Source organism: Equus quagga, chromosome 13 (assembly GCF_021613505.1).
Source record: "Equus quagga isolate Etosha38 chromosome 13, UCLA_HA_Equagga_1.0, whole genome shotgun sequence".
NCBI lineage: Eukaryota > Metazoa > Chordata > Mammalia > Perissodactyla > Equidae > Equus > Equus quagga.
In genome coordinates, this window is record NC_060279.1 from 89,721,525 (window position 1) to 89,736,877 (window position 15,353).

At 52.5% G+C, this 15,353-nt stretch overlaps 1 protein-coding gene across 3 annotated transcripts; it reads left to right on the top strand.

The window, feature by feature from the left end:
* The first annotated feature begins 345 nt into the window (after positions 1–345).
* On the top strand, positions 346–14,772 carry BCAT2 (branched chain amino acid transaminase 2). 3 transcript variants are annotated; one of them, XM_046680785.1, is made up of 11 exons: positions 346–480; positions 4,082–4,156; positions 4,480–4,683; positions 9,239–9,349; positions 9,430–9,549; positions 9,645–9,808; positions 11,506–11,648; positions 11,813–11,898; positions 12,102–12,242; positions 12,315–12,389; positions 13,341–14,772. In XM_046680785.1, exons 3-11 carry the CDS (start codon positions 4,501–4,503, stop codon positions 13,377–13,379), a joined length of 1,062 nt encoding a protein of 353 aa, XP_046536741.1. In that variant the 5' UTR covers positions 346–480; positions 4,082–4,156; positions 4,480–4,500; the 3' UTR covers positions 13,380–14,772. The 3 variants fall into 3 exon arrangements, with proteins under 3 accessions (XP_046536741.1, XP_046536740.1, XP_046536742.1); XM_046680784.1 differs by lacking the exon at positions 346–480 and adding an exon at positions 765–939; XM_046680786.1 differs by lacking the exon at positions 346–480 and adding an exon at positions 929–1,040.
* The last annotated feature ends 581 nt before the right edge of the window (positions 14,773–15,353 follow it).

Sequence of the window (15,353 nt, forward strand, 5' to 3'; positions counted from 1 at the left end):
GGGAGTGGAGGGAACTCTGACCACTGAAGATTTTGGGGGCCCCGTGACCGAGGAGTGCCAAATAGGGGGCACGGATGCGGGCTTTGAATTGCTAGAGATGAGAGGGATCCTGAGGGGCTGTAATTGGCTCCCTCTGCCTCGGGGGGGTCCTGAAGTTGGGTTGTCACTCAGGAAGGGGCATAGCCAGGAAATTCTGCTCCCGGGGCTGTTCTTAGAGGCTCACTGATGAGGGGCGCTTGGGTATCGAAAGTTTTCGGGCCTCACGGAGGAAAGAGACTGCAAGGAGCCCTGGTGAACCGTGTGTGTTTTGATGTCTTAAACAGGTACAAAGAATAATACACATAAATCTTCTCGCTGGAAACAAAAACTACCTTTAAACAGGGTTTGACCGCAACCCCTTCATCCCCACCTGCCACCCTCTGAGGGGTCCTTTCTCATCTGTGCCTTCTTCCATGGGATCTGCGCCCGCCGACAAATCTAGTGAGCTTTTCTTTTTCTCTAAGGGATGGAGACGTGCGGAGGTTTCTGCCCCCGGCCTTTCCACTCTTTTACCTTGGGCTGCTTCTCCTCCTTAGCGCTTCATGACAGTATCCATTAAAATGCCTTTTTGGGGACCGCTGCACGGGCGCTCTCGCTCTGTATCACCGTGGCGGGAAAGGATCCTGGGTGGGGGGATGGGAAGAGGGTGGGTTTCCATTCCACCCCCCCCCCCCCACCACGCGGCACGGGCTCCAGCGCATGCGCTCTGCAGCAGAGCCCGGCCCCGGGCAGGCGCCTTATAATTGGGGAGGCCGGGCCCGCCTTGGGGGCCGGGCGGGCGGCCATCCCGCGGGAGGGGCTGTGAGCGGGGCGTGGCCGGGACGTCTTTCCTCGGGACCGCGTCCGGGGAGAGGACAGTTACCCGCCACGTCGACCATGGCAACAGCCTCTGTGGGTCAGGTGGGTTTGCGGCCCCGCGCCGAGGGCAGGGGAACCCCGCGGGAAGGCGCACTTCCGGGAGGACCACTCGTCCGGCTTGGAGCCGTTCCTCCGGCGCTCAGGTTCCGCTGTGGGGCGCCGAGGAGGAGGGGGCTCCCTGAAAAAGAGCACGAGGCTTGATGGGGGCAGGGGGAGGTAAATGGTGGGAAGGGGACGCGCATGGGAGGTATGAAGAGGGAAACATGGAGGAGGAGACTGTAACGGGAGAGGCACGTGACTGGGATAGGGGGATGAAGAGTCAGCTTGTGGGGGAGCCAGGATCAGACCCCTAGGACCTCGAGGGGCGGGGCCAGGATGAAGGCACCGCGCTCAGCCTCAGGGCTGGACTGGGAATTGGACCCGAGACCATACTTTCTTGGAACTAAAGATTAAGGTAGATGTGGGAGGTTGTGTTCCTAAAACCTCTTATCAGAAGCTGTGCACCCGGGGAGTTGGCAATCGAGGCAGCTTCTCATTATCAAAGGGACGGATGTTCCAGAGAGGGAGGGGGACAGTCCGTTCTTACTGATCGGATGTCAACCAGCAGTTTCCAGGAGTCTATGAATATAGACAAGGTTTCTCAGTGAGGAAAGAAACAGCAAGAACTCAAGGAAGGAAGTCTTTACTCTTGACAGCTGCAGCATAACCTTGGGAGAAGGGTTACTTGTTAACTTTGCACCTGACTTTATCTGGGACTCTTATCTGATGGATAACAGGCTCGATTTTTACTTTCTCGGAGTCCCGGTGACTGATGGTGACAGGCCTGGGCTGTGACTGGGTCAATCTGGCCTTTGATGGCGACACTCCTGGGCTGTGATGGGGCAGTCCTGGGCGGTGACAGGGACAGTCTGGGGGTTGTGATGTGGAGGGTCTTGGGCTGTCGTAGGACAGTCCTGGTCTGTGATGGGAGAGTTCTGGGCTCCAATGGGACAGTTCTACATGTGACGGGATCTATCCTGGGCGGTGACAAGGACAGTTTGGGGCTGTGATACAGTCCCAGGCTGAGACAAGGGTGGCCCTCCACTGCGACGGGGACTCTTCTCAGGGCAGTCCTGACATGTAGAGGATAGTGCTAAGCTATCAGTGACAATCCTGGGCTTTAATGTGACACTCCTGGGCCGTGATGGGAGGACAGTCCTGAACTGTGGCGGCGGCAGTCCTGGGCTGTCGTGAGACACTGGACGAGGCTCCATCTTGTTACAGAGGCCTGCCCTGGCACTCCGCCTCACGCCTTCTCCATTTCTTAATTCAGCCCCAGTCCTTGTACATTCTTTGCCCCAAAGCCCATCTACCATCTGAGAGTCTCCTTTGGGCCCAATCCCTGTGGCTTGGGGTGTCAGATGGTGGGGCACCTTCTCTGAGCTGAGGCGAGACCCCTGTCCCTAGAGAAATATCCTGGAAGGGTGAAGGTAGCTTCTCCCAGTGTGACAGGGTCTCTAAGGCCAGTGCAGATTTATAAACGGGACACCGAGCCCAGCACCTTGTCTCTGCTCTGTGGGTGTGTTTTTCTGCCTCTGCTTTCTCTCCCTCCTGGGTATCTCTGTATCTAAGTCACACTGAGACAGTTTCTCTCCAGATGTTAGCATCGCTCTGTCTCTCCTAGTCTTTCTTCATTTCTCTGCATCTCCCTTTCAGTTTGTGCTCTGTCACCTGAAGTCTGGTTTTCGTCTTTCTCTCCTCTTCCCTTGTTCTCTCTCTCATGACTTCTCTTTATGCCCCCCTTCAGTGTTTTTTCTTGATTTCTCCAGGTTTTGCTTTGCCTGAGTTTCTCTCCCTTTGTCTCTTGTCTCAGTCTCTCTCTCTCTTTAAGATCATATCTGTTTTGACATCTCTTGGCCCTGATTTCTGTCTGTTAATGTTTGTGTTTTTATTGCTGCATGTCTGTCATTTTCACAATCATGGTCTTCCCTCTCATACTCTTTTATCCTTATCCATTCTGGCTCCCTCTGAGGGCCGCTCTCCCACCCAGATGCTGGCTGGCTTCTCGCGTGTGTCCATATTCTCTCCATACTGTGAGTGTCCTGTGCTGGACAGAAACCTGCCCACAGGTTTGGGCAGGCTACACATCGCCACCTAGAGGCCATACCAAGGACCTACACTCTGATCATCCCAGAAGCCCTTGGACCCCACACCATCCAGGGCCCCTCCTCAGACTTCACGGCTCAGACTTTAGGACTTTGCAGCCCTGCAGCCCCCCTCTCCCCATGACTCACCTACCGACCAGCGACTGCGGCCGTTCACGTCCATTCTCACTGATTGGTGTCAGCTCACCCAGCTCACAAGGCAGGAGCAGGCTAGGCTGTTCCGTCTCCCCCATCCTCATGAGCCAGCTGCCTTCCTGCCGGGCTGGAGAAAGAGGCACTGTGAGGGCAAAGAACACTGGGGAGAGGCCACCCTGCTGGACACAGCCAGAACTGCTCTCCCCTGCTCGCCTCGGCCAGGACCACAAGGGAAGTGTTCATCTGAGCAGTATCTGTTGACGACTTGGGTGGCCCCCAGGTCCATGTAGCTGCCCCTCAGCCCTGAGATCTGAACAAAATTGGAATCACTGATGTCCAAGGTGTAGGATTAGGAGCTTCAGGTAATCTGAGCCGAGTTGATCGAATACGCTGAAAGAATAAAGGCTTGGATTCCTGGGTCTGAGGGGGCTGGGGGCTATTCCTGGGGAGCATGATCTCTACATAGGTCTCTTACTTTTCGAACTCTTGTCAGGATTTGGGTCCCCCAGGGACGGCTTCACTTACCTGCACACCTTCCCTCATCGTCTTCGGTCCGAGCTGCTCTCAGGGCTGGGGCCAAAGTTCCCCGGGGTGGGAGGTGCCTGCGTTTGACTTTGCCCCAACGTGGAGGAGGGAATGGGAGCTGATTCAACTCTTTCTAGGGATGACCCTTGTAGGGGCATAAAGGGGACTTGGCCTCCTTCAGGATATCCTGCTGCTGCATGCTGATCAGGACAGGGAAAAGGTCTTGGCCAGGGCCACATGCCCTGTCTCGGATGTGCTGGACCTGGGACAGAGCAGGCCAGAGGGACCTCCTATGTGCAAGAGGTGGCAAAAGGGGTGCCAGGGCCCTCTTCTCTCTCTCCTGGCCTCACGACCTTTCTTACTTCTGACCCCACCCCCAGATTTGCGCCCGAAAACTTCTCCCTGTCACTTGGCTTCTGTGTGGTCCCAGAAGATATGCCTCGTCCGACTTCAAGGTGAAAGGAGGAGATATACTTTTGCATCTTAAGGAGGAGGGGCTGGGACTCCTCGGTTTGAGGGAGGAGAGGGCTGGGGGCTAGATTTGGGCATCTGCACAAGGTCCAGGGCCCAAAGGTGAAGGTGGGTGGCAATAGGGTAGCCTAATGGCCTGCCATTAGCTAGTGGGAGAGAAGTGAAACTGCATGTCCCAGAAGCCCATGGGGCTACAGGTCCCTCTACTCTCTAGGTCTTAGCTCCAGGGGTTCATGGGAGTTGTAGTTTTTCAGTTTAGAGGTTGTGGCCGGATTCTAGGACACCCCGTGTCCCTGTCTTTTCTCAGGCTGCAGATCTGCAGCTGGAAATGACACAGGCGCCTCATCAGAAGCCTGACCTCAGCAAGCCCCTGGTGTTTGGGAAGATATTCACCGACCACATGCTGATGGTGGAATGGAAGGAGGAGAAAGGCTGGGGCCAGCCCCGAATCCAGCCCTTCCAGAACCTCATGCTGCACCCGGCCTGCTCCGGCCTTCACTACTCAATGCAGGTGGCATGGCAGCCGACCTCTCTCCCATTCCTCTCTACATCTCTTCCCTCCTGCTGTGTCTCTTGCTGGGGCCACCTTCCTGGGTTTGCGTTTTGTGTGTTTCCTCTTTCCATGCCTTCATCATGCATTTTCTGAGGCCTCCCGTGTTCCAGGCCCCGTGTTGGGTGATGCCAGTTTCCTTGAGATGAGCAGACCCAGTTTCTTCACTTAAAAACTCCATGTTTTGGCTCCAGCGCAGTGAGATCTGTGCTCTGATGGAGGCAGCTGAGTCACTGTGGGGGGCCAGAATAGGAACCTAACCGAATCCTACCTCTAACTTGAAAGAAAGTGGGGTCTGTCCTGGCAAAGAGGGGAGCTTAGGGTGTTAGAGGGAGAGGGGCCAGCCAGTACAAAGGTAGTACAAGAAGAGCCCAGCATATTTTGGGGGAATTGTTGGATTGGAGTGTGGTGGGAGAGGCTGAGGATGTCATCAGGGCCACAGAGGAGCTGAGGGGCTAAGACCTTGTCAAGGGCAGTGGGAGCCGTGGAGGGCTCTGAGCAGGGGAGGTGCAGGGGCAGCTCTGGGTATAGTGAGACCCCTCTCAGGCCATGTGGAGGATGAGCTGGAGGCCTGGAGGTCAGGCTGGGGTGAAGGTCAAGAGAGAAGAGAATAGGCAGATGCGGGCCTGAGCTGGGGCTGGAGCCAAGGGATGGCCCAGAGGGGACGAGGCTGAGAGATTCAGGGACATGAGGGCTTTGGCAGGCTGGGCGAGAGAGGGCAAAGGAGGGCTGGTGAGGGTGCTCAGGGGTTTGGCCAGGGACCAGGTAGAGCATGGGACTGTCCCCAGATAGGGACTCAGGAGCGGATCGGCTTTGCCAGACTTGGTGAGGGGCCAGTGAGGAGAGAGACCCGGGAGGCATTTGGCTTACAACTTAAAGCTAAGGCTGGAAGCGGATTCTGCCTTAGGAAACTTTAGTTGGGACAAGGTTTAGGTAAACACATTGCAGCTCTGGTAGCTGCTTTGCCGTTTGACTAATTTTTGTCCCTGGGGCAGGGTTCTGTGACATTGGGTGTGTTTTGCTTTCTTTTTTTTTTTTCCCCAGAATTTTGATGAGTTTTTTTTTCTCACCTACTCTGGACATTTAACTAGAACCAGTCAACTTTGTGCAGAGGAGACACACCTTCGGTGGCAGTTAGATACTGACAGACAGTCGGGATTCTGTCCACAGATGCCCTCGGGAAGGTGGTTTGGGGAGACCACCATTTATTTACTTCTCCTTTCAGCCCAACACAGCAGCTTGTCGTCCAGCTGGGGACCCAGTACCTTTCCTTCAGTTGAGTGAGTGCACATGAAGAGGTTTGGAGGCCCTGGTGTACAAACATACTTTTTTGCCATCCCTCTCATCTAGGGAACTGAGGCCAGCCAAAGGCACGGGAAAGTCACGTCCCATGTCATCCTCACTCTGGGCCACGCGTGGAATGACAAGTGAACCACTTGTATTGTTATTTTTTATTATCATGGTAATAATACACATAGATAATAACACACATAACATAAAATATACTGTTTTAACCATTTTAAAGCCTATATTTCAGTATCAATTTAGCATATTCACAGTGTTGTGCAACCATCACCACAGTCTAGTTCCAGAACTTTGTCATCACCCCAAACAGAAACCCCATACCCATTAAGGAGTCGCGCCCCATGCCCCTTGCTCCAGCCCCTGACAACCATTAATCTACTTTATGTCCTTATCTCCCTGTATCTTTAAATTTTAAATCTTATCCAGGGTGGTTTTTTTTTTTTTACGTCAGTTTTTTTTTTTCAGTTTTTTTTTATTGAGTTATTGATAGGTTACAATCTTGTGAAATTTCAATTGTACATTAATGTTTGTCAGTCATGTTGTAGGTGCACCACTTCACCATCCAGGGTGTTTTTTAATTAAAAACATCTTTTTAAAAAATGAGTCATATAGTCACACAGTTCAAAATTCTAAATGTACAGAAGGGTATAGAACCCCCCAGTTTCCCAGCGACCTAGCTGCCCGCCCCCAGAGGCAGCGCCAATTACCCCTTCCCATGTCCGTCCAGAGTTCTGCTGTTTGGATATCAGCATTGATGTGTATAATTGGTCCACTCCATTCTTGCCACACAGAAAGTAGCATCCTGTCCACTCACTGTTTGGCATCTTGCTTTCTTCCTTGGAGATTCCTGAACAGCTCTTGAAGAACTTTTTCCTTCTTTTTTGCTGCTGCATAGTATTCCATCCTAACAATGCCTCATTTAGGTAATCCCCTATTCTTGGACACTTAGGTTGTTTCTATTCTTGTAGTACTATTATAAACAATGTTACAATAAACAATCTAGTAAACACATCACTTCCTTCAAGTGCAAGTGTATCTTTATCTCTTTTCAATTTCTGGAACCATGGGGTCAAAGGGTATGTGTGCTTTTAATTGTTATAGGCATTGCCATATCCATTGTTTCAGAAGTTGTATCTGTTTCCACACTCACCAGCAGAGCCTCTTTACCCCATATCTTGGACAACCCTTGTCAAACTTTTAGATCTTTCACAATCCCCTGAGTGGTTTTAAAGGTATCTCAAAGTGATTTTAATTTGCCTTCCCCCACCCACACACACCCCAGTTATGAAGTTGACCATTTTTTCACAAGCATAAGAGCCATTACTATTTCCTTTCTGTGAACTGTCCATTTTCTTGGCTGTTTTTTCTATCAGGGTGGGTTTTTAAAAATTTATTTGTTGAAGTACTTTACATGTTAGATAAACCATTTGTGATAGGAGTTGAAAATCTCTCCCTAGTTTGTTTTATTCTTATGCAGTTGAATGTATCAATCTTTTCTTTTTTTGGCTCCTGTGGTTTCTCATATTTAGAATACCATAGCCAATTCAAGATATAGAACAGTTATCTTGTGTTTTCTTCTATAGCTTTTATGGTTTAATTTTTTTTTCATTTAAATATTTAATCCACCTGGAATTTTTTGTAGTGTGAAGTGTGAGGGAGGGATCCAATTTAATATCTTTTTTCTAGATGGATATTTGGTTGTTCTAAGACTATTTAATTGAATTAACCATGTTTCCCCCCATTGCTTTATAATCACTTTCTAGTCTCTTCCATTGTTCACTCTGTTTACTCATATATCAGTGTCACGCTGTGTTAAGTACTGTAGGTTTATAATCTGTTTTACTATCTGATAAAGCTTCTTCCCCCTCACACCTCTTGCCCCTATTCTTTTAAATTTTTTTTTCGTTCTTAATTCATGCCTTCAGTTATTCACTCATTCAACAAAAACCTACTTTGTGCCAAGCACTGCCCTGGACACAGGGGACCCTGGGGCACTTCCCATTTGTAGTGACGCCAACAGTGAAGAAGGAAAAAGGTAAGCATGGGGCAGAAATCAGGCTGCTTTGAGTTGTCCGGGGGTGAGGACGTAACACCGTGAAGGATGTAACATTAGGGCTGAGCCCTAAGAGGTGAATTGGAAGACATGAAGTAAAAGCAAGGAGGAGAGTTTCCTGGCAGAGGACCCACCAAGTGCAAAACCTGGGAGCAGGAAGTGGCCAACAGTGGGGACCCAGTGGGCATTGTTAGTATGGGAGGCTGAGGTGAGAGAGACCAGATCTTGTGGGGCCTCCAAGGCCAGGGGACACAACAGGGTGGGGTGGGGATCAAATTTTTTCCTTTTGTATTTTGAAAAAACTTTTTATTATGAGAAGTTTCAAACATAAAAGTAGAAGAATATAACATCCCCCCTCCCCCATCACCCTCCTCCATCGGTGAGCACCTACTGGGCACCATCTTGTTTCATGCAGACTTCCACTCTCTTCCCCTTTCTGTATGATTTTGAAGCAAATCCTGGATGTTGTATTATTTCATCCATAGCCATTTCAGTCTTCCTCTAAAACACAAGGACTCTTTTTAAAAACATCAATTCTGAGCCAGCCCTGATGGCCTAGTTGTTAAAGTTTGGTGTGCTCTGCTTCAACAGTCTGGGTTCATTTCTGTCTCAGAACCACATCACCTTTCTGTCAGTAGCCATGCTGTGGTGGTGGCTCACATGGAAGAACTAGAAGGACTTATAAGTAGGATATGTAACCGTGTACTGGGACTTTGGGAGAAAAAAAAAAAGAGGAAGATTGGTAACAGATATTAGCTCAGGGTGAATCTTTCCCTGCAAAAAAAAAAAAAAAATCACTCCCACATAGTCATCGTTCCTGAGAAATAGTAGCAGTAACCCGGGAAGGGTTTAAACAGGGCATTCTCTCTGTACCTCTGTCTCTGGGTCTCTCCAGCTATCTGTCTTTGGGTCTCTCTGTTTGCTTTTTCTCGTCTCTGTCCTTTGCTTTCTCAGGTCTCTCTGGGTCTCTGTATCTGTCTCTCTTTCCTCTCTCTCTCTCCGTCTCTGTGCTCAGCATGTTAGTGTCTCCCCAGCTCCCTGTGTCTGCATCCTTCTGTGTCTGTATCCTCGTGTGTTAGTCTCTGTCTTGGTGTCTTTCATTGTCTCTCCATGACTGTCTGAGGTGGTCTCTGCCCCCCACCCACCTGTCCCCCACAGATCTTTGAAGGCATGAAGGCATTCAGAGGCAGTGACCAGCAGGTGCGCCTCTTCCGACCCTGGCTCAACATAGACCGGTTGCTGCGCTCGGCCCTGCGCCTCTGCCTGCCGGTGAGGGGCCCTGGCCAGCTTGGGGGGAGGAGGGCATGGGGTGGGGTGAGGGCCCCCTGACTCATCTGGATCCCACCCAGAGTTTTGATAAGGCCGAGTTGCTCGAGTGTATCCGCCGCCTGGTGGAAGTGGACAAGGACTGGGTTCCTGGCAGTGCTGGCACCAGCCTCTACGTGCGGCCTGTGTTCATCGGGAATGAGGTGGGCCTGCCTCCTGGGACTGGGCGTACGGTGGGGCTGGGGAACCAGACCCGGGTGGGAGGCCCGTGGTCCCTGATGCCCCCTGCCCATCGCAGCCCACTCTAGGTGTCAGCTGTCCCACACAAGCCCTGCTGTACGTCATTCTCTGCCCCGTGGGCTCATACTTCCCTGGAGGCATCATGAACCCTGTCTCCCTCCTGGCTGACCCGACATTCATCCGAGCTTGGGTGGGTGGGGTCGGCGACTACAAGCTGGGGGGGTAAGTAGTCCCTCCCCCACCCCCAAAAGTCTGGTGCACCCGACTCAGAGACACAGGGTGTAGTGCCTGCACTTTGGGGTGTGTCTTTGGATGTCTCCTGTCCTTCCCTTCCTGTTTCTCATGGCTGGGGACAGCTCTGCTCGAACACTGGGATGTGATGTCATTGGCAATGTGTGGGGGGACTTGCGGAGGGGGGGTCTGTGCTAACTGCTGTGGACAGATTGTCTCAGAGATGGGAAGGGGTTGGGTAGAGGTCAGTGGGGGAACCAGGATCGCCCCCCCCGCAAGCCTCCAGAAATGAATCTTTCCCCCAGGTGGCCTCCCCTGAACACCCAGGCTCTGCCGGTGCCCCCAGGCCCAGCTCCACAGTCCCCTGGGCCTCCAGCGCCCATCACCCTGTGTGTGGACTGTCTGAGTAACTCTCTGTCCCCAGGGCCCTTGGCTCCTGCAGACGTAGGAAGGGGCAGTAGGAAGGGGCTCCTGCATGGTGATCAGGTGGGGTGGGGGGTGTAAGGGTATGCTGGGACGGCAAGTGTGGCCCCAGCTGGTAGTTCATTCAGGTCCTTTCAACACACATCTTGTGATGTCTCCTGAGGGTCCAGCCCTTGTGCTGGGGATACAGATGAGTCAGATCCCGGCCCAGCCCTCCAGGGCCTCCCAGGCCTCCTAATATCTAGGGCAGCATGTGCTCTGATGGAGGTGACTGGGGCATTGGGAAAGTCTTCACGGAGGAGGTGGTGACACCTCAGCTGAGTGTGATGGGTAGAAAGGAGATGATTTCCTGGGTACAAAAGATGGTAAACAATTTCTAATCCTGGGGGCCACATGTGTGGGGACAGGCTGGGGGGGCAGAGTCACAGAAGTTGGCAGCAGGGGCCGGCCCCGTGGCCAAGTGGTTAAGTTCGAGCTCCGCTTCGGCAGCCCAGGGTTTTGCCAGTTCGGATCCTGGGTGTGGACATGGCACCGCTCATCAGGCCATGCTGAGGCGGCGTCCCACATGCCACAACTGGAAAGACCTATGACTAAAAAAATACATAACTATGTACTGGGGCGCTTTGGAGTGAAAAAGAAAAAATAAAATCTTAAAAAAAAAAAAAAGAAGTTGGCAGCAAAGAAAAATAAGTCTGGTTTTTGCAAAAGGCTTAACAAGTAGTCACTGACCAGAACAGGCCCTGAACACCAGACTGAGGGGCTGGGATCTTATCCCAAGGTGGTAGGGAGCCATGGGCGGCTTGTGACCAGGTGAAGGGTCGGCTCTGGGTGAGACAGTATTGAAAGGATGATACGGGAAGTCATCGAGGGGGCTTAATTTATTGGGGGAGCCCAGAGAAGGCCTGGAACCCAGCCTGAGGGTTGGAAACGGCTGTGAAAGGAGGCAACATCACAGGTGGTTTTGAAGGAAGGACACTTGGGGATTTGGGTTGGAGAGTTGGGTAAGGAAGTGATCTCAGCAAAGCAAACAGTGACGCGCTTGTGATCTGGAGAGTGGGGAAAGGGGGGTGAGGGGAGACGGACAACCTAGAGCCGTGACCTCAAGCTACTGCCCAGGGATTCTGTCTCGGGGGCCCTGGGGAGTCATTGGAGGGCTGTGAGTTGGGGAGAGCAGGGTCAGCCCTGGTACTTAAAGACCCATCTAAGGCCACATTGGGGAAGGATGGGGGTCCCTTGCCCTGGTCATCCATGTTGCTCTCTACCAGGAATTATGCGCCCACAGTGTTTGTGCAACAGCAGGCAAAAAGGAAGGGCTGTGAACAGGTCCTCTGGCTGTATGGGCCTGACCACCAGCTCACTGAGGTGGGAACCATGAACATCTTCGTCTACTGGACCCACGAGGATGGGGGTGAGCCCACCCATGACCCAACCCAAGCCCTGGTGGAAGTGGGTGGTACCATAAATTTCTAGCAGACTGCAGGTCTCAGGGATTGGGGGTGGGGGCCTCCTCAGAGGATGGGAGGGTGTGCATGAGGGTGTGGGGTAACACCGGCTTCCCTACACCTGATCCAGTGCTGGAACTGGTGACGCCCCCATTGGACGGTGTCATCCTGCCTGGAGTGGTTAGACAGAGTCTGCTGGACCTGGCTCAGTCCTGGGTGAGGACGTGGTGTCTTCGGGCAGTGGGAGCGGTGGGATGCTGCTGTGTTGGGGGCCCAGAGCATCAGGGGGCTGGGGCACACTGGCATGTCTCTGCCCCCCTCTCTTTGGGTGTGTGTCTCCCTCGCTTGGCTCTCTGTCTTTCTCAGCATCCTTAGGGAGGGAGAGGCTGGACTCCTATGCTTCTGTCTCTGGCCTGCAGGGTGAGTTCCGCGTGGTAGAGCGGAAGATCACCATGAAAGAGGTGTTGCGGGCGCTGGAGGAAGGACGGGTCCGGGAAATCTTTGGCTCAGGCACCGCTTGCCAGGTCTGCCCTGTGCACCAAATCCTGTACGAAGGCAAGGTGAGGAGGGGCTGCCACTGGAGATGGGAAGAAGGGGGAGGAGGCCCGTCCTCACGGCATTGTCTTCCCCAGCACCTCCACATTCCCACCATGGAAAATGGGCCTGAGCTTATCCTCCGCTTCCAGGAGGAGCTGAAGGCGATTCAGGTGAGGTGCACTCGCTTGGAAATGGACTAGATGCTTGTTCCGCAGAGAAGTTCATGTCCCACGAGCCTTTGAACTGAGCGCCTTTATGGCCTAGAATCCCTCTTGGGGCTAAATGACCCTTTCCTGCGAGCCTCTGGACCCTTGGCTTCAGAAATCCCCTTCCCTGAACCTCAGCTGCCCCTGAGGATCCTTCCCGTGGGAGAAATCCCCTTCCCATGAGCCTCTGCAGCCCCCGAGTATCCTTCCCGTGGGAGAAACCCCCTTCCCACGAGTCTCTGCGGCCCCGAGTATCTTTCCAGTGGGAGAAATCCCTTACCGTGAGCCTCTGGTGCACATGTGTGTCTTCCCGGGATTGAAATCCCCTTCCCATGAGCCTCTGGGACTTTAAGCCAGCCTTCTGGCCACGATGTCCGTCCTGGTGGATACCCTAGAGCCCTGGGCTACCCCTTTGGCCTGAGTAATGTTCCTCTACAAGCCTCTGGACCTTGGCACCCTCTCTGCCCCAGGAATGTTTCCTCTCATAAGCCTCTGGAGGTATTTCCATTAGTCTGAGCTGAGATAGCTCTCCTGAGAACTTCTCGGCTCCTTTTCTGCACTGGACCTAGAGCCATCTTTCCTCTTAGCTTCTATAAACTCCTGTGCAGCGGGTCCTAGAACCACACCTCTCTTGACTATCCGGGCTTTCTCAGCTGAAAACGATTTTTTTCCAAGAGCCTTTGGGGCCTAACAACAACTCGTCTTTGGAGAACTACATTTCCCTTCTTCCACTGCGCCGTGTTTGCTACGATTTCTCCCCCACCCGTGATTGGTGCAGGATTCCGGGAAGTGGACTACATTTCCCATGAGGTCCTGGGGGTGCAACTCCACCAGCACTCAGCCTGGGACGCCCCAGGGCCTGCTGGGAGTTGCAGTATGGCGTCCCTCTCATGCCCGCCCTCTGTTGTTCTGCAGTATGGAACAGGAGCCCACGAGTGGATGTTCCCAGTGTGACGCAGCGGGCTGTGCCCGACCACTCCTCGGATCCACCGACGTGTCGCATCTAGTTTGCCTGACCCTCGCTTCCCTACCAATGACTCACCTGAAGTGCAATATAAAATAAAAGGATAGGGGCCCGGACGCCTTGGTCTCTGGCGTCCCCCCGTGGTCTCTACACTCCCAAAGCCTTAAGGGCCTGACCCAAGCGTCTGGGCCCCTAGTCCCATCTCTCAGGCCTCGAGAATCTGGACTCCCGGCTGCTCCGTGTTGTGGGGTCAAGGATGCACTTAGCCCCCGACTCCGCATCTTTCCGTTCTCAAGCCGGATCTCCCGGTGCTGCCGTTGATACATATTTTTTTCCTCCTCTTGCTGCGATTTTGAAATACAATGCCAAAGAACAAGATGGTAGCTGTCATTTCCAATGATGCAAGTCAGGGACTCTAGGATTTTAACCAGGAATCGCGGTCCTCAGCCTGTTTCATTTTCAAGGACCCAGCGGTCCGAGCCCCGAATGTCCTGGCAGTTTCTCTGATGTGAGAGGTTTTTCGACTTTATCACAAACTGAGTTTACCATCTTCCCCTGCTAATCAGCGCCACCCCCACGTCCCCATCTTGGGGACAGCCGACCATACATCCAGTCACTAGGCCAGACCCCTTGGTACTGTACCCCTTCCCCATCAGTCCCCAAGCCCTGTCACTCTGCCCTGTCTGTCTCTTCCTCTCTGTCTCTTGGGCCCTGTGTTGGCTCAGACCTTGTCTTCTCCTGCCTAGGTCTTTGTCCCAGCCTCCTCTCTGGCCTCAATTTTGGCCCCCAAGTGACACCGGTAAACAGATAGTCATTACTGATTAGATGGCTAGTAATTCAAATATTTCTTTTACAATTATTAATTATAGCTTTTAGTTGTTGCCCCCCCCCGCCACCACCACCACGTTAGCTGTGCTGCTTAGGCAATATATTATCCATCTCCCACTAGGTTCCTATAGATAACAGCTCCCTGGTGCCTGGGTCACCGTGGTAATGGACGTTTGAGCTGTTTTCCAGGAATTAGGACCCCTTGTCCAGTTCACACAGGTTGAGTGCACCAACCCATCAACTGGGCCCACGCAGATGCCTGATAAGTGACCTTTTTTGACGTCACGAGGCTGAAAACTCCACCCTCCGATCATGCTAAGACCACTATTTTGAGAACATTCATCCTCTGAAGAGCCATGAACCTTGACTACGCTTGTGCAGATCAATTATCTCACCTCTTCTCACCTCCAATTATCTATCCCCACACTTCAGACCGCCTTGCCCTCCTACCCCATAAATATCCCTGAGTCCCCATTTTTGGGAAGGCGGATTTGAGACTTATTCTCTCACCTCTTCACTTGGCTGCCTTGTGAATAAACTCTCTGTCTGCTGTAATCTTGTTTCGGCAATTTGCTTTCTGGGCGATGGGCAAAAACGAATGGGGTTCAGTAACAAAAGGGGTCATTCTACACCCAGAGCTACCCCTGCTCATTCTTCCGGGGCTTCCCAGCCCCCCAAACAATGCTGCTGATCGTGGGCCCTGGTGGGTGTGGAGTGAGGCTGGACCCTTGATGGAGGGGGTGAACATCAAGAAGTCTGTAAAACGTAGTCCCTGTTACCTTTGTGATTCTTTGTATCCTATTTTTGGCCCTTTCACACACACTTGAATAATGGTACGTGGAGGTGTAGAAAGAGCCGGGCACTAGGACCAGGACATGAGGACCAGGCATATCCAGTTGTAGAGCTGGAGTCAAATTTGTCTCTGTTATCAGCTTAACCTGTCACGTTACCTCTGATCCAGTTGGAGGGAGAATGTGGGACTACTGGGCAGACTCCGTCTGTGGCCCATCCAGCAGCCATTGGCTTTAGGACTAGAATTCTGATTTGTTGCGGCAGCAGCAAACCATTGTCACACCTCATTCCTTTTAATCAAGAAGTGCTCAAGGGATGGTCATGGGCCAAGGGGACACAAAGAG